Below are 18431 nucleotides of genomic sequence, written 5' to 3'. Positions count from 1 at the left end.
ATTCAAAAACATCTCATGCAAAGATTTTTTTTGTGTTTCAAAGACAAAGAATTGAAATTCACATTTGGTGCAATTTCTGCTTTTGATCTGATTGTAACTTTGTATCTCTTTTTTTTAATTTATTTCATATTTTGTTTCTCAAAACTTGATTTGAAATTATGACTTAGGTTTGAGGCATTGAGTTTTGGTTCTGAATATAACATGATTTAAAGTTTTGAATTCTTAATCTCTGATATCTGTTTCTCTATGGAATGTGGATTTTTATTTTGTTTACTTTTTTTAAAATTTTTTTTATATTTTTCAAATCTTTATGGTACTTCCTAATTATCACCAGGTAAATATTTCTCGAATAAACACAAACCGAACGATCAATGATAATTTGAAAATCATTTTAAATATCTATCCGCTCATTTTTTTTTAAATTATAGAATTTTAGTTGATGATGAAGGTTTAAAAAAAAACGAGAATTAAATTTTGGGTTTTGCAGCTTAAATCAGAATTTTCATTCTTAATAAATTTCTTAACTCTTCCGCAATGTTTGCACGTGATTGATTTACAATGTTTATTGGAAGATGTTAGAAACTATTTTCTGCGCAGACAACATGGCTATTTGAGGATAGTATACTGAACTCATCTCCAGTTTTTTTACACATTCAAAAGGATTTGTATTTTCTGGGTAGCATTTGAAAAAAAAATCGAATTATAGGGCCCCCCGAGAAAAATTGCCCCGGGCCCCCCGGTGGCTTAATCCGGCCCTGTAAGCTAATAAACCATTTTGACTTGGAGCGAGTGAGATTTATCATGTTTAATTCTTCCTATACTATGATAAGTGTACTGCGGTTCGCTAAATTATTAAAAACTACAAAAAATACTGTTATGGTAAAGTAGCCATAACTTCTTCAATTTTCAACTGATTTTAATAAATAACCACTTGAAATCTTTGTTTTGAATTTAAATTCACGCGCAGAAGAAAAACAGATTTTTTAAATGTTACCATCGAGTCTAAAACTTTCGCTGAATAAAAATTTTCTCTAAAAAAATGAGATTTCTTTAAATTTTTCTATCATAAAGTCACTAATATCAACAATACTGTTGATCATACGCAAAAACAGTGTTCAGATGATCGATAGAAAATTTATTCACCTTCAATATGCAAAAATGGGATTTCAAATTACTGTTATGCCGTCCGAGATATTTTAATCTAAGTACATGAACTTTTTTTATTTTTCCAAAACTTCTTATTTGGAGCATAACTCAAAAACGGTTCTACTTAGATTTTTTTGAATTTCATTTTCGAATTTAGCGCCCGATTTTACATAAAAAATATTTGTCAGTCAATCAAGTTCACGATTTTTTTTAAATTTTGTAAACTAGTGTTATATACCGTTGGATAGGTGAAAGCCTCAACAAAAACGTATCTTAAAATCAGCTGCTAGTTTTTGCTATATTTTGAAAACGATAGCTTTTGGGGATTAAATTTGTTAAGTATTTATACAGAGTAAATAAAGCATTGTTTGTTTCAATATACATGCAAATTCACCATCAGTTTTAATATTAATACAACTAACCTACAGGAGTATCGGAGCCCATTTATAATTTTAACAAAAATATTTAAATAAAATTGAATAATGTAAAAAATTTAGTATAAAGATTCAAATCCAATTTGGCAATTATAAAAAATTAGCAAACTTTGAAAACAAAATTCAATTTCTTATTTTTTTACAACTTTCCTCAAGCTGAACTCTAAAATTAAAAAAAAATTGGAATAAAAATGGTTGGAAACTGGAAAATGGTGGTAGAAAATTTTGCTGTTTCTATTTTATTTCAATCCTACTATTGAATCCATACCAGACTTCATATATTGAATAAGATCAGTCGAATAAGTTTCATCTGTTTGTTTAATCAATTTTTTTTTTGTCTTAGTTCCACCAAATGTTGTACATCGAGTGACTTCACGCTTGAACACAAAAATCGCCCTATTTATGTGTTCAAGTTTGAAATCTCACATGGACTCAGGTTTCGTTAAAAGAGTGGATGGTATGTATAACAGTTGGAATCACCAAATGGGAAAGCATCGCGAGGATTTTCATGCATTATTTTGGAATAGCTTATGCTAACTTCCGATCAGCCTTTGAATTACCTTTCCAAAAAACAGAATCATATTAAAATTATAGCTGCGGGTCGCAATTTGAACCAATTATCATTTTAAGTTGATGAAGAAAAAAATACAAAAATGTTTTGTCAAAAAACCGACGAGCTTAGTACTTATTGACCAAATTTCTGACGGTCGCCATTGATTGGGAAAATCACTCCTCTATTATTATATTCTAGGTGATTTACAGCCTTAAAAACAAGATATTTACTTAAAATTAAATGTTTACAGTAGACGGACAATAAAAGTGCAATCTTTAATTGTAGCCTAGATTAGATATACACCGTTTAATAAGAGAGATTGATATTACATTTAAAGATAGGTGTGGATGATAGCCGCATAAATTGCCGTTGGCCCTGTGTAGCCCCGCGCCATCATTTTGAATTGACGCGTCGCGGATGGTCCCGATTCGCGACCGAGGAAGATGAGATTGACTTTCCATTCCGGGCCGCCATGAACACTTGTCCCTTTTCCTAAGATGTGACAGCTCAGTGTGCCATCAATCGATTGTTGTTGTTGTTGTTGGGTGATCTTCCAATAAAAAATCTTTCACACATTTCTCCGCTTCTTTGACCGGATTTTTTTACCTCCCTTGCGTTCGATATATTGCTCTAATCCTGGTGTGGGCTTTCTTATACCCATTTCTTGCGTGCTAAATTCTGTAATAATCTATTTCCTATTCGGCTTTAATTTGTGTGTCTGCTAATCGATTAAATGATCGATGGCGGCCGGAATGAATAGCAAAGAAAGCTGAAACCTCTTCTCAGATTAAAGTTGAAAGGGGGATAGCAAAAACTCAAGGGTAAATATTTAGCCCGCGAGACACTTTTCTCATCTTCCGAGGAACAACCGAAGAATCGTGAACCCACACAATAGACGCACCACGTGGATTTAACGTATCTTTAAATTGAGTATCATGTTATGCTCAACAAGTCGAGGTTCCGTTTGTAAGTTTTTTTTTTAAATAAAATTGTTTGACGAGTTAGGTAATTACTTTTTATGCGACACAGGCAAAAATCGATTAAGTCAAGTGGCTTTGAAACTCAAATTTTGCTAAAAATAATATTAATAGGTACCAAAAATATACAATAAATAAAGAAATGGATAATAGAATGATAGAATAAATCATAGCTTCCAAAACAAATCACTATGAAAGTTTTAAATCAATGATATTTTCGGAAAGAACTTGATATTTTTTTCAAAATGATGTTTCTTATTCTGAATCAGAAACATGCTTCAAAATAATTTCTAAGCAGTCCAGTTTTGAAATCTGAAATAAATATTTCCAAAACACAGATTTAAATTCTAAGCTAAATGTCAGATCAGGTAAATAACAAACCATGTTTGATTGTTAGGAAAATTATAATAATTGTTATGTATTATTTATCTTATTTAACATTTCTTTTCTATTAACATCGAAAATTCAGCATTGAAAAACATAGACAAACTTATCAAAAACATTTCTTAAAATTTAAAAAGTATGACTTAAAAATTCTGTGAATTTATTTGAAAATTAACAAAAAAAACTGTATTATACTGTACTAAATGTGAAGATTAAAAAGACAAGTTTTTTACCAATTGTAAAGAATTTTTTTACAATAAACACGCCTTACCGTTATAACAACTTTTTTAAAGAATTTAATTGATAACTCAAGTGAGAAGTTTTTTTGTGCGTATGTTTTAATTATTGATTTGGTAGATTTTAGCGTCCTGAACTCGAATCTTTTGTCAAATTTGAACTATCACATTTAGTGCATCACTGCAGAAAGTTTAAAAAAAAACTTGACTTTATTTAACAAATCTGATGAATCTTGCAAAACGATCAGATTTGTGCTTTGAAAATGAAAAAAATAAACAAACAGAAATCTTCTATAATTTTTTTCGCAGAACTCACAATTACTCTAAATTTGAGGAAAGTTGAAACCTGATTTAAAATTTTTATTTTAAAATGTTATGTTTCTGTTTTGAAGTTTTGTCAAAAAAGGGCATAACTTTCTTGAATAGTTTTAACCTATTTTCAAAAGTTTTTTAAACAACAAAAGGTGATTAGATTGTGATTAGGTGAAGAAATCAAGCAGTTTGATAAAGTATTATAGCTCAAATATAAAATTTCTTAGAGCTAGAGGAGCATCTCTTAAAACCCCCTTTTAAAACCTTTGAAAACCTTTGGAATTCTAGAAAACTCCATAAAATACAGTTATCTATTCAAATAATTCGTAGAAGCATTATTATGCACTTTACACAGTAAATTTTTAAAAATAATCTTGATTTTGTTGAAAAACACAAGTGGTACTATTCTTATTTCGCACCCTTTTTCATATCTTTGGTCCTCGACGCCAATTGCTACGTCCAAAAAAGTAAACTTATGCTTGATTTATCCGTTAAAGAATTCAAAACAAACTGTAGAAGAAAATTTTAGTGATTTATAATCATTCGTATTTCAATAAGCAAAACTATTCTATTTCGCTCACTGTAGAATAAAATGTCAATCTTCGAGAAATGAACTTATGAAGAATAGCCTTATGAACTTCATAAGGCCAAAATTTCAGAGCAAAAATAAACTCATGATTTTTTTCCCAAATGTTACTTATGGGGTCGATTGATTAGTTCAAAAAGACACATGTTTTTCAACTAAATGAATCTTGATCAAAGAGAAAAGGAAACGTTCACCCTTGACACGAACTTTGCCGTTGTGGTGTCGGATTACATTACAATGACACACTTCTCCAATTGATGGCCTACATTCCGGCGTTTTTTTCTGCCGCGCGCTTTCTCGTCTCAAATTCTGTTTCGCACATGGCGGCACAAACAGAAATGAAACATTCATTGGACTTAGAGGAAACACCAAGCGTCTCCACGCCTTACTTCTGGGCATGGAATTCGAAATTTATACCTCTCCAGACACCACTATTTTATAATAACAACAATTGAAAAATAGCAGGTGCCACCATTCATATTCACTTAAACTGTTCTAAAACGTGGTCAATTGTTGTTGCTCGTGGCTGGACTAAGGGTAAATTGAGAAATGTTAGTACTTGGTGGTTGATTTAATTTTGGTTGAAGAATGGAAGGAGACAAATGTCAGTTATGGTACCTTAAAGCAATTTCCATTCATAGCTCGGTGGACTACATTTGCACGTCCAGAAGGTCGACATGAATAGTAATTATGTCCCCGCGCTCACCTCCTTCGAATGACACCCATTTGCTTCTGTGACTCCGTGACACAGGTTCACATTTTGGTGGAACCGCCAACCGTTCGGGCGCCCATTCCTTCAGACCGCGGTCAACCTTTCACTAGTAGCGAAGTGCCATTCGTGACGCGCTCACTGATCGTGAGAACAGAAACAACCACGTTTTTAGCGTACTAGAACTAGCACCACGTCGTTCGTCCACAGACAAAGGCGATGACTAATCGATCTGATGAAGCCATCAATTCGGCAATCAGTTCTATCAGCAATCAATCAGTGACCCCGGAACATTTTGTGAATCGTTCGGTACCGGTTCTTTTCACGTCGCGGCGGGGTCTCCGGATCCGGAAGTTCCACTCGATGCTTAACACTGGCCAGGCCAGCTACACGGTTCAGTTTTGTGACCTTGAACGATGGGTTAGTTTTCGCAGAACCACAATATCCTGACCCCATTTCATCATGTCCCAAAAAAACCCATTTCAGACCAATCATTTCAAACTGTCCTCGGTCGGGCTGACCCCGGAAAGTTCAACGACGATGGAATCCTCGAATCTCATCAAACAGCAGCAACAGCAGAAAAACGTTAAATTTGTGCGCCAATCACCGCAAAGTCAACACGAGCAGCAGCAGCTGCAAAACGTTGGTTCAATTAATCGAGACAATGGATAGCATCGTCATCGATGGCGGCAGGAAAAAAATCGCCCAATTCAGCAAATACTTCCGACGACGAAGGCGACAAAGACCCCGTTTGGGTAATGGGAAAAACCGTCAATTAATTATGAAAAACCTCCCACCACCTTCCTAGTGCTGCGCTATCGCATCGAGATTTCTATTTCTACGACTGGTGAAGGAAGAAGGTAAGTCAACACGTATCGCAGTCATTAGCACGTGGATATGTACAAAGGTATACATACATATGTAAGTCTTTGGTGTTGAAGACTCACTTAGTCGGTACACCTGTGGTCTTCACACTTGGCAGAAATGAATTGTTTTTATTATATTATAGACCAGGTCAAAGCTTCAAGACATTCAAAATTGATGGTTTCTTTCGAATTATTAAATTTTTAGAAAGTGGAAATATATTTTATCGAAAAGCCTCAAAGCAGGACTAAATAAATTTTTGTGAATCAAATTTTACAAAAAGGGGATTTGAGAATTTCTTGTTGAAATATGAATAATTTACAGAATTTTGATGGAGATATATTTTTCTGCCTTGTTCCATACACGTTGATAAAATGATTTTCATCCTCATACTTTTTCGATGGAAATGAAACTACAACTCTTTAAAAATATACCAAAGGAAAATCGTGCATCGTGGAAACTTTATAGAGTGTTATCTCAAAAAGCAAATGGCTCAGAGGAGCACACATCGAACCCTTACTAAAAAGGAACATTAAAAGAACACATGTTACTTGACAAAAAGTAAGTGTAATATTTTTTTTATAAGTTGCTTCCAAATTTGTGTCCAAATGATGATGGCTCAACATTTTTCTCCGGAATCTTAGCAGAATCCTTTGAATGTAAAGATTAAGGAAAAAGTCAAATTGCGGATAAAATAGAACAGGACTACCGTGCGAAAAAAAACTTTTTCAATCAAACAATGAATGAATGGACGAGTTAAATTAAATAAACTCGGAAGATGATAAATAACGGCTGTTTAAAAATATAAAAACTTTCTTTAAATATGAGATTTAACCCTCATCCGCATTAGATTTCATTACCCAAATCAGCACTAGGAGTGTCAATTTGACACTCCAAGCTAAAATCGTCATAACTCTTTTTATATCTAACTGATTACGATGACTTATAACTCATATGACTTATATCAATAGAAACCTTGTAATGTCAGTAAAATATGTTTAGAACATTATATATAGCTAAAGCTTATAGTTTTCTCGTTATTCAGCATTAAAGAAAAAAATCCGAAAAAACATGCCTCAGGAAAAGTGCTGTAGTAGACACGCATCATTATTTCGTCTCTCGGCTTGGCTCTCTGCCCAAATCACCACCCACCGTACCTACTCGGAGAGCAAACAAACACGTGCTGCTTGTGGTTCTAGAAATTCAGGAATGATTTTACGTTTATAATTGTCATATTTTTGTGAAATCTTACAGCGTGAATTGTTGCACCTCACTAGAATGTAGATTAAATGTGCTTTCCAATAAATATACTTTTTATTGGTCCAAACAAAGTAAAAGCACTAAAAATCCGAGTACAACCTGACGGTGGACCACAAAAACAAATGAAATTTCAATTTGTAAAAAAATCGCGCAAAGTAGTCAACTTTGAAAACTTCCCATTAATTCAATTTTTGTTGGATAAAAAATCTAAAGACAACAAAATTTCAGAATTAGAATAAAATTTGTAATGATATTTTTTCAGAAACTCAACCACTGCTCAAACAGTTTTTACTAGCAATCTAATGAAAAGTAGGTTTTTCAGACCACTTTTTTAACTTTTTGTGACCATTTCATAAAAAAAAATTTAAAAAAATATTTCTTGGCTTCATGATGTAGACATTAACTTCATTTTGCATATGCATAAAGCAAATATTTTTTGGACGTGTAATATATGAACTACAGCACTTTTCCTGAGGCATGTTTTTTCGTTTTTTTTTCTTTCATGCTGAATAACGAGAAAACTATAAGCTTTAGGTATATATAATGTTCTAAACATATTTTACTGACATTACAAGGTTTCTATTGATATTTGTATGAAGTTCAAAATAATTCAAATGAATTAAATAGATTTTACTTTTGGAGAGTCACACTCTAAGTCGGAAAAATAAATTTTTTGTCCAGGCTTCCAGGGTTCGTCCATAAATTGTGTAAATATGCAATATTAAAGAACTTTGGAATTCATTTAGGGTCTCCGAAGAAATTTTTCTTTTTTGAAGCTTCTGAAAAAAGTTACAAGCATTCAAACTTGCAATAGTGTCAAAATGACACTCTAATGCGGATGAGGGTTAAAATCACTCTGAACTGCAACATTTTCGACTAAAGTGTTCGCAGATTCCAAAGAGGAAATATTCTTGAGAATTAAATTTTTTAAACCAATTTCATTTATTCATTTTTTATTACATTCTATCGGATATGTACCGAATAGTGACCTTTGACCTTTTCAACTATTCGGCCAAACGAATATTCGGTCGATGATCTTTAAACTTAAGCATACAATACTTTCTACGACACGTATCCACACTGCCGGGTCTGAACGATTTTTTGAAAAACTTGTTGAAAGGGGAAAATCTGAACCGAAACTAGGCATTATTCTCAAACATACAATAGGAAAAAGAAATAAAATTACTTGAAATTTTAAGTTTTCATCGAATTACACTAAGGTCTTTTTTTTAAGGTTTTTAAGGTTTTTTTTTACGCGGATTGATTTTGTTCAGTTTTTCTAACACGGCTTCTTTCTGCTCGCGAATCAACACGTTTTTTAAGCGAAAATATTCCGAGTCCTATACGTTAACGACGGAAATCATACCGCGTAAAAAAAACCTTAGTGTACAACAGCAGTGTTTAAATCTTATCTAATGAATAAATTTACTCTAAAAATCGAGTTTTAACAGAAAATTCAATGTTTTTCAAAAAGATACACATTTGATTTTTTTTTAATTTGATTAAGCAAAATATCAGAAACCCGGGTGAAATTCGGAATGTTTTAGAAATATGTGGTCATCCCAGTCAGATTTGATTTTCTTTATTTGGTTTATGGGCAAGCCTGGATGTATCAAGAAAATTTGGAATAAACGATAATCAAAGTATAAAGCTATCAACAGTGAAAAATACACCACGGATACATCTAAAATGTTTAACTGAAACCGTAAGTTTTGATGATTTTGAAGGGTTTTCAACATTACTTTTGGATATTTAATAAATTATTCAACATCAGTTGAAAAATTTGAGAAGTCTGTTTTTGTATATTTTTTTTTAAATAAGTATTCGGCCTATTCGGTCTATTCCGCCGAATACCTAGCTCAACTATTCGGTGAGCCGAATATTCGATTTAACGGTTTTTTGCCGGTATTCTGCGCCGAATATTGTCCAGCTGTCCAAACTGTCCAGCTTTATTTCTGAAAGTATCTAGAGACTTTTTTTTTGAATTTTTAATGGTTTACGGCTCATATTTTGTAAATCAAAACGATCATCAAATGTAAATCAAACGAATAAAATCAATGATTTTTAAAAATCATTCGTTTTGATTTACAAAATATGACTGACTAAGCCGTAAACCATTAAAAATTCCAAATAAAAATCATCCAGTCGCAAATCAATATCTAGAGACTGTAATCGAAAAAACACTTTCATTTGTGAATAACTTTTGAGCGGATTGATGATATTTTATGAAATTTTCTGTGATTCTACCTAGTAATATAATGTTATCTGCGCAAAATTATGTGTCAATCTGTGAAGAATTTTTTGAGATAGCGTCTAATGAACATTGACCAAAATTTTTGGATTGGATCGTGAAAAATCTAGGGAAGTTCAATTGAAAGACCCCAAAACAGCTGTACATCAACTATTCGACTAAAATGCATGTGGTAATTCTTTCTAGAAGTCCTAGAGGATCTAACAGTGAGCTGAAATTTGAAAAAAGTGAGAATGATCAATTCTATGAACGTATGGAAAGTGTGGTGGTTTTACAAAGCTCCATACGAACCTTTCAATTGCAGACGTGGTAAAGCAGCTCAATTTTTCTGTCTGATTCGTCAAACAAACAAAAAACAGACCAAACATCGTATGTTAATGATAAAAAAGAAAGCTGTCCACCGATAAAATAAACAAAATACGATGGTTATATCGTGCGCAAAAAAGCCTTGCCTGAATTTTCAGAAGAAGAACGAGAAGAAAAGTTTTAAAAACAATTCTAGCATCGTATAGTGGTTTAAAATTAAAAAAAAAGTTGGAAAAATCATAAAAAGTTTTTGTGTTAAAGATTATAAGCGGAAGGTTGAAAAAATAAGAAATAAGAGTTTTTTTTTCAATCTTCGCTATTTTTTTCTGTAATTGCTAAAACGGGGTTTTAGTTTTATACTGAAAATAAAATTGAAAAAGAATATTTTTCAATTATTTAAGAATATTTTTGTTAAAATTAAGTAAGGGCTCCTAAATTTCTCTAGGTTAGTTGTATAAATATTTAATTAAACTGATGTTTTATGGTGAATTTGCATATAGATCGAAGCAAACAATGCTAAGTTTACTCTGTGTAAATACTTTAAAATTTTCATTTTTGAACGGAACAGCGTTCCACTAACACATCGTATAAAAAAAATATAGCAGAAACTAGCAGTTGATTTTAAGATATGGTTTTGATGAGGCTTTTGCCTAGCCAAAGCCTAGCGCAAACTTTATTTTTGCTTCCGAAAAATAAATACAGTAATACCTCGCTATAAAGCAACCTCTTTTTAAAGCAACCTCGATATAACGTTACCCAATATAAAGCAACTTTTGCCTCTATATTACGTAACTTTTAAAAATGTTTCTAATTTGAATAAATATGTTCAATTTCAATACTTTTTTGTCATAAAAATATAATAATGTTGTTTATGAGCCATGCGGTAAATTCTCAGAGGCATTAAGAGCGAATGAGCGCAAGCGTTGAAAATGTACAAAAATGTACAAATGTACAAATTTACAAAAGAAGACCAAGATAAAAATCTATCTCCAGCTCAAATCTGGAATGCTAACGAAAGTGGGTTGTTTTTCAAGAGCACACCAACGCAAACATTAGTTGAGCAAGGAGCCAGATCAGCACCTGGTCGGAAAGTCAGTAAGGAGAGGATTACTTTCATGCCATGTAGCAATATGGATGGTAGTTTCAAACTTCCATTGATGATGATAGGGAAATCCGCGAAACTACGAGCGTTAAAAAACATTAAAGAGCTGCCAGTATACTACAGGTCCTCCAAGAACGCCTGGATGACCAGAACTTTAATCAGAGAATGGTTTTTTGAGCAGTTTGTGCAAAAAATCACCAAGTTTCTTGAAGAATCTGGTTTACCTATTGAAGCTGCTCTTGTTTTAGACAATTGTTTTGGGCATTTTAATGCAGATGAGCTGAAAACCGAAGATGGGTCGATCTTCACCATATTTTTACCACCGAATACCACTGCGACAATACAGCCAATGGAGCAGAACATAATTCAAATGATTAAGTCACGGTACAGAAATCAAATGATGCGTGAAATTCAGTTCATGAGATTCAGTTCCCGCAGAAGCTATCCGGAAGTCTTGGAACTTGTTGTATAATCCTTCTGAAATTGAGAACGAGTTACCATTGTCTGTTCTCAGAGAAAGGTGGAACGGAATTGCAGCGAAACTTGCTCAGACGGAAGAGATCGACGAAGAAGATGCTGAATACGCAACGTTAAATGATGACGAAATCGTTTTTATCTAGCCCAGCACATCCAGCTTCCTAATCATCCAGACGAGGATAACAATTTGGAGGGTTGGCAGTCAACAATAGACGATCCACCGCAGTCTGTAAGTTTCTAAAAATCTTTTTTTTTTATCATTGATGTTATTATTAATAATAATGGTAATTTACATCTCCAGACACAATCGAGTGTACAAGAAGATGACGATTATTCACGAGAAACAGAGCAGTCTGCTTTAAACGGTTTTGATGTGGCTATCAAATATGCAGACCAGAGGAGAACGGTTGGCCGCTTAATATGCAATTTTCATTACGGCAGATGCGGTCAAAAGTTATGGACAAAATAGCAGAAGAACAGATTTAACTTAATTGTAAAATTGTGAAAAATATGTATGTTTCACTTCAATTGTTTCTTATAATGTTTGATGAAAATAAATAAACAAAATTGTTGAGTTTGTGACAAAAATATATTTTTTGTACGTTTCTTGAATCCGTACAAACAGACTTTAGAATCAACTTTTTCACATTTACGATCACTATCGATGCTCCAAAGGACCATTTTAAGTAGTGTTTCGATATAATGTAACTTCGATATAAAGCAACGAAAAAAAAAATCGTTGCTTTATATCGAGGTATTACTGTATAGTAAATCAAAAAAAAAATTGGGTTCCTAATCAAGCGAAACTTTATTAGTTCATGATATTTAGGACAGTTTTCCTCTCCAATCTGTGAATTAGATTATAATATATCACTTCGGTATAGACATTTATGAATTTTTAAAGATTTATATGCTTTTTTAGTTGTTTTGGGTTGAGAATAACAAATCATATTTTTAATTCTCAAGTTTGTTTCATGAAAGGTGTATAAAAGTCCTAGAAAATATCTAATTACATCATAACGTTCCTTGAATATTGGAGATTGATTCCAACATAAAAAATTTGGTTGTCGCTGACTTGAAGAAAGGACTTATTTACCAGCTTTTTGGGGATTTGAACCACTGTGCGTATGTGCAGTTTATAATAGTAACCAAGGGTAAGATTGATCACTTTTTTCAATTTTTTAAATTATTTTTTCTGTTAACGGAAGTGTGGCATGTTCCATATTTTTTAAACCAGTACTGAACTCCTATGAACTTAAAACATGATTGCAGAAATTTATTAGATTACTTTAAGTTTGATTTAATAATCGATTTTGTCTTTGTTTAGAATTTGATGTTTTGGGGTAACATTGATCAGTCTCTATTTATACGGTTTTAACGTGGTTTCTCGATCATAAAGGATAAAAAAACACCTCCATAATATTTACAAATGCTAGTATATCTATTGCTAAGGCAGTTCGAAACAAACTCAATTGATAAAAAATAATTAGGAGCAATTAATGGGATGAATCATCCAATAGGATGAAAATCCCTGAAAAAAAATTAAATTAATTATGCAGCTCTACAAAATTGAACACAACATTTTCGGTGGCACAAAGATACTAAATTTTTAACTTTTGGTTCAGTGAATTCTGAGATATAGAATGCTGAATTTAGGTTTTTCTTGGTTTAGATTTCTTCGCGATCCAAAAAAACAACACCGCGGTCCTCTTATTTGTTAAGGCCGAACAACATAAAATCGAAAGATGAGCAATGATACTGCATAAATTAAGGGGCTAAATTTTTAAAAAAAAATTTACTTTTAAACAATTAATTACAAAAAAAAAGAAATTTTGCCTTCATTCAATTTCCTAGGCCCTCGTACTATTTCCCTCTAGTTTATTCCTTCAAACTTTACCATTTAACAGGGTTTCTAGCCTTTTGTCCCAGACTGGTTTACTCTTGGAAAAAGTTCCTATTTTTCAATATAAAAAAAAATATCTAAAAACACAACAAAAACTACACCAAAACTATACATTTACTAAAAAAAAATGTTGAACACTCACATATATCAACATCCTGCTTTTAAACGCTGTGATTTCATCAAAAAGGGTGTTTGTTTGCGAGCCTTCGAAAAAAATAGATATTTAAAGATTTTGAAATTACTTTTTTACTTACATTTCAAACTCAACTTATAGGTTATTAAACGTAGAAACAAGTTTCGATATATTTTAACTTCAGATCATCAATAACTAGATGATTATGCGAAAAAAAAATCATGTTGATCAAAGTTACCCCGGTCCCAAATTTGTACGGGAAATTTAAACCTGCGGAATGTTATACGCTGCAGGCTTTTATTGATCCTAGGCCTAGTACAAGGCTCCATGCCAAATTTGAGCCATATCGGATGTATGGGATTTTGAGCCATTTCGTTCGGGAGGAACATGAAAAACCAGTTTTTTACCAATAACTCTGGCCCCCTTCGGCCGATGTCTTTTGAAAATGGTGTTTCTCTAAGCCTAAATTATGAAAAATATTTCATCCAAAAACTGCATTTCGATTATAGTAAACATAAAAAAGTTATTAGGCTTCAAAAATGGGCTGACATTTTTAAGGATGATATTCACCACTGTTAATGAGGCGTCAAAATGTTCGACCACCCCGAATACTCAATTTGAAATGTATACCATATTTTTAAAGCATGACCGATTTAGATTGTTTTTGTTGCTTTAGATAGTAAAATCTCAGATTTTTCAAATATTTGGTTGTGGTTGTGGATTATATTCACGTGATAGCACAGATGAAGTGATAGTTCGTGGAGAAGTCCAGGCGAAACTTTAGCGGAGAATTAAATTACTTGATCCCCATTTGTTGTTTGTAGCCTTGAAGCCTAATAACTTGTTTATGTTAATTTTAATCGAAATGCAGTTTTTGGATGAAATATTTTTCATAATTTAGGCTTCACAGCAAAAAAAAATGTAACGATGGACGATGTAATTTCTGGAGACGTTGTAGTATTAGGGATTTCTGTTGAAATAATACATCTAAACGATGTACACAATGTGAATACGTCGTGTGGTGTAATATCACAACTTTCTGTGTGATATCGCATCAAGTAGTCAATGTTTTCTTCAATTGACATTCAAATTTCTTTCTTTTCAAAAAGTTAGAAACGGATTACGGACCTCAGCTGTATTTGTTTGGCGTGTAAGTACTACCAAAATTAAATAAAAATGTAAGCAAACCTATCGCTTTGAATATAATTTCAAAATTTTTCATTTTTAGGAAATTTGGCTCATTTTGCATCAGCGGTACAATACATACCAGAAGGTTTCAAACAGCCGGATACATACTGACGATGTAATTTTAAGTAACATTTGCGACACAAGTTATGTGCAGGTATTTGATGTAATTTCACAATACTTTTTTTGCTGTGTTAGAGTAAACCCATTTTCAAAAGAAATCGGCCGAAGGGGGTCAGAGTTATTGAGCTTAGCTTAGCTTGAGCTTAGATAAACCGTACATTTCAGTAGTTGCTACTCCGTGATTGACAAGAACTATCAAAATTGTACATAGATCCAAATAAATGGGGCTTGGGATTAGCTTACCATTTTCTGTGTACACGTTTCGAAAGTTCCTTATCTTACATGGTCAATAACGGCGCCGGCCACGTCCTTACGGTTCATCGGGGAAAGGGAAGGATTGTTAGTTCGACTTCCGTTGCTACTAGAGACCGAATACACCTCTAAATCTCCACGGTCGTCACAGGAAGGGTAGTTTGTTAGTGGGGAAGGTAAATAAGATCTGGATTCCCTTTGGGAAGGGATGTGATCAAAGGAAAGTTAAATATTTAATGATCTTCGCGTCGCATTCGAGTACATCGCGTTTTTATGTAGAGCAAATACGTCCTAACATGACATTGCCATACACGTGCAATGTACAGAGCACCGGTGCATCTCACCGAATTTTATCGCGCGCTTAAGACGAGAACGTGGCACTGTCATACACGTACAATGCACTTGGCACATGTGCCACTCACCGAATTTAACCGCGCGCTTAAACGAGAAGAGCAAAACGTCTTAACGTGACATTGTCATACACGTACAATGCATTTGGCACCGGTGTAACTCACCGAATCTTACCACGCGTTTGAAACGAGAAGAACAAGGACGAGAGAAAGAGAGAGAGAGAGAAAAGAACGAACCAAATTTAACCGCATTGAAAATAATTAATATTGAAATAATCATACACGTACAAAACACTTTTATCGTGCGCTGTAAATCAAAAGAAAACACGTCCAAACGCGGCATTGCAATACCCGTACGAAATAAAACGCGGAAAATTTATCCATCGCCGAACACTGTACAAGCCTTCGATTTCACGGCAGGTAGCCAAAAAACTCACTACTAACAACAAACCAACGAATTTTATTTCTCTCGAATTAAAACTTTATCTGTCAGGTTCACATACATTAAGCAAGTTTGAATTGAAATGAAAAATATACTTAGCTTAGTATCCTGTTGAAAGGCAATTCTTCTGTGGGCAACGGTATCGGGTGAAAATTCGCCAATCGATGTCATCAAAAAACCATACATCGAATTTTGATGAACTGGCAGCACAAAACTGTAGAACTATAATTGCGCCATCTCCATTTGAAATGAATAATGAGCTTTCGAAAACCCATAGCAGCACCATCTTATGTTGAAAATCACTTGAGAAAAAAGGCATAACAGCGCCATCTTCTTTCAAAAAAGGACTTGCTAAAGGCTTTTCGAATTGCGGCCATTTTCTCGACTCAGAAAGAAAACAAAACATACAAATATTTTAACATAAATTGCACTTCATAGTTAACACTTTTCACTAAAACTTCACAACTCCTCTGACCACAATCACCTCAAAATTCGCTTTAATAAATAAAACTTAACAAAGACCAATTACTTCACCGCAAAATCAACATCTTTTCTTCTCCTTGTAAGAAGTAACACCACTGCTTTGTTTTTTGTCTCTCTCCCCTCCGGCCGAAGGGGGTCAGAGTTATTGATAAAAAACTGGTTTTCATGTTCCTCCCGAACAAAATGGCTCAAAATCCCATGCAAACTTCAGGCTCGTTGATCGACCCCTTCCCGTGATCCGTTCTGGCCCAAATTTGGCATGGAGCCTTGTACTAGGCCTAGAAACATTATAAGTCTGCAGCGCATAACTTTCTCAAAAGTCGGGTCATTTGGGGCACTCTTGTTGACAATCTCCCTAAACTTGTCATAGCTTCGATAAAATTTAAAAAAAAAAGTTACTTTGAAGATCAAACTCAATGAAATGAAGAGCGTAAAAAAAATAGCCTTGATTTAGAAAAACGGTAGTTCATAGTGTGCAATATAGATGGCGCTTATGTTGCCCAAAAATTTTGGTGCTTATTCACTAGACGCTATCTTAAAAACTACTCGACAGAACGCCACAAAATTTTGCACATAATAACATTACTTTTTTTTAAGGGATTTTAACTCCATAGGAGGCATTCGTCCCTAATAAGAACATTACGTTACTAGATAGTATTACTGAAAATTTCATCAATTTTCAACCATGCGCTCAAAAGATATTCATAAATGAAAGCCTTGCATTTTTTTTTCGAATACAGTTCTTATTTGCAGAGCAGATGAGAAAATTCACCAGTGAACCACTTATGGATTCAACTTGCAAGTTATTTTTTAACTTTCATCATTCTAAATAACCTTTCGCGTGCTGCATACATGATCATTAAAGAATTTCAGTCAAATTCACATTTTCAGCATGCAGTGACTAAAAATGATTACTATCATTTCACATTGAAACGTATACTATCGGTAGAGTTGATTGCTTTTATGAATTCTATCATTTACATTCTTCCAATTTTACAAATCACGAATGTAATTTTTCAAATTTAAAATATTCGATTGTTAATTTACTACAATCACGAAAGCATTGCCACGTGTCGTTCTGATTGAATCGTCAAAGCGGTGCGAAATATGCAATTCAGGTGCATTCGATTTCGATCGATTAGGTAGGTTCATACTTTGGTAACATTGTGATAGTTGGTTGTACATATATCTATCACTTATTGCTCAACATTTAATTTCAGAGTTAAGCATATTGATAAGGTTAATAAATATAAAAATACCTCACTCTCAATCGAGCATTTAAAAATGGTAAAAGAAAAAAAATCCAAGTGCCACATGAAAAAAAAAACCAAATGTATTTATTTGTTTAACACGTCATTTAAAAAACAAACACGAAATGACCAGGCTAGCGGCAAACTAACATAAACATGCACTCACTACAATTTGGTATTTAGCACCTCGCGTGAGTGGTCGTGCGTGATTTTGCGCACTGGAAGCTTATTGATTCTCGCTTTTCCTCCCCTAGTTCTGTATGTAAGCTTCCCGTACCGGATGTCAAGCCGAAAATCACAGATTCTATCCTATATAGAAATATGGAGGGGCGCGTAGATGAAATTGATGGGAAAAAACACAATTTTGTAGAGGCTCTACAAAGAACACACACAATAGAAAAAATCTAAATTTTTAAAGATTCAAAATAATTCAAAAAGATTTAAAAGATTCAGTTATCAATTTTTACAATTTTGACAATTTTGACAATTTTGACAATTTTGACAATTTTGACAATTTTGACAATTTTGACAATTTTGACAATTTTGACAATTTTGACAATTTTGACAATTTTGACAATTTTGACATTTTTGACAATTTTGACAATTTTGACAATTTTGACAATTTTGACAATTTTGACAATTTTGACAATTTTGACAATTTTGACAATTTTGACAATTTTGACAATTTTGACAATTTTGACAATTTTGACAAT

The 18431-nt window shown here is 33.2% G+C and overlaps 2 protein-coding genes across 2 annotated transcripts in view; both read left to right on the top strand.

Moving 5' to 3' along the window:
• LOC129751613 (uncharacterized) overlaps positions 1-18431 on the top strand; it is a 167244-nt gene that overhangs the window by 114918 nt on the left and 33895 nt on the right. The gene's annotated exons all lie outside the window — the stretch shown is intronic.
• LOC129751614 (uncharacterized) lies at positions 5456-6183 on the top strand. The gene is made up of 2 exons (XM_055747213.1): positions 5456-5757; positions 5824-6183. Exons 1-2 carry the CDS (start codon positions 5557-5559, stop codon positions 6007-6009), a joined length of 387 nt encoding a protein of 128 aa, XP_055603188.1. The 5' UTR covers positions 5456-5556; the 3' UTR covers positions 6010-6183.

This window comes from Uranotaenia lowii, chromosome 3 (assembly GCF_029784155.1).
Source record: "Uranotaenia lowii strain MFRU-FL chromosome 3, ASM2978415v1, whole genome shotgun sequence".
Classification (NCBI taxonomy): Eukaryota; Metazoa; Arthropoda; class Insecta; order Diptera; family Culicidae; genus Uranotaenia; species Uranotaenia lowii.
This window is presented reverse-complemented; position numbering and strand designations above follow the sequence as displayed.

Bases quoted from the DNA above. Each gene is read 5' to 3' on its own strand.
- LOC129751614 (XM_055747213.1), top strand. From the start codon at position 5,557: ATGACTAATCGATCTGATGAAGCCATCAATTCGGCAATCAGTTCTATC. The intron at 5,758-5,823 runs GTTAGTTTTCGC...AACCCATTTCAG, and splicing joins TTTGTGACCTTGAACGATGG to ACCAATCATTTCAAACTGTC.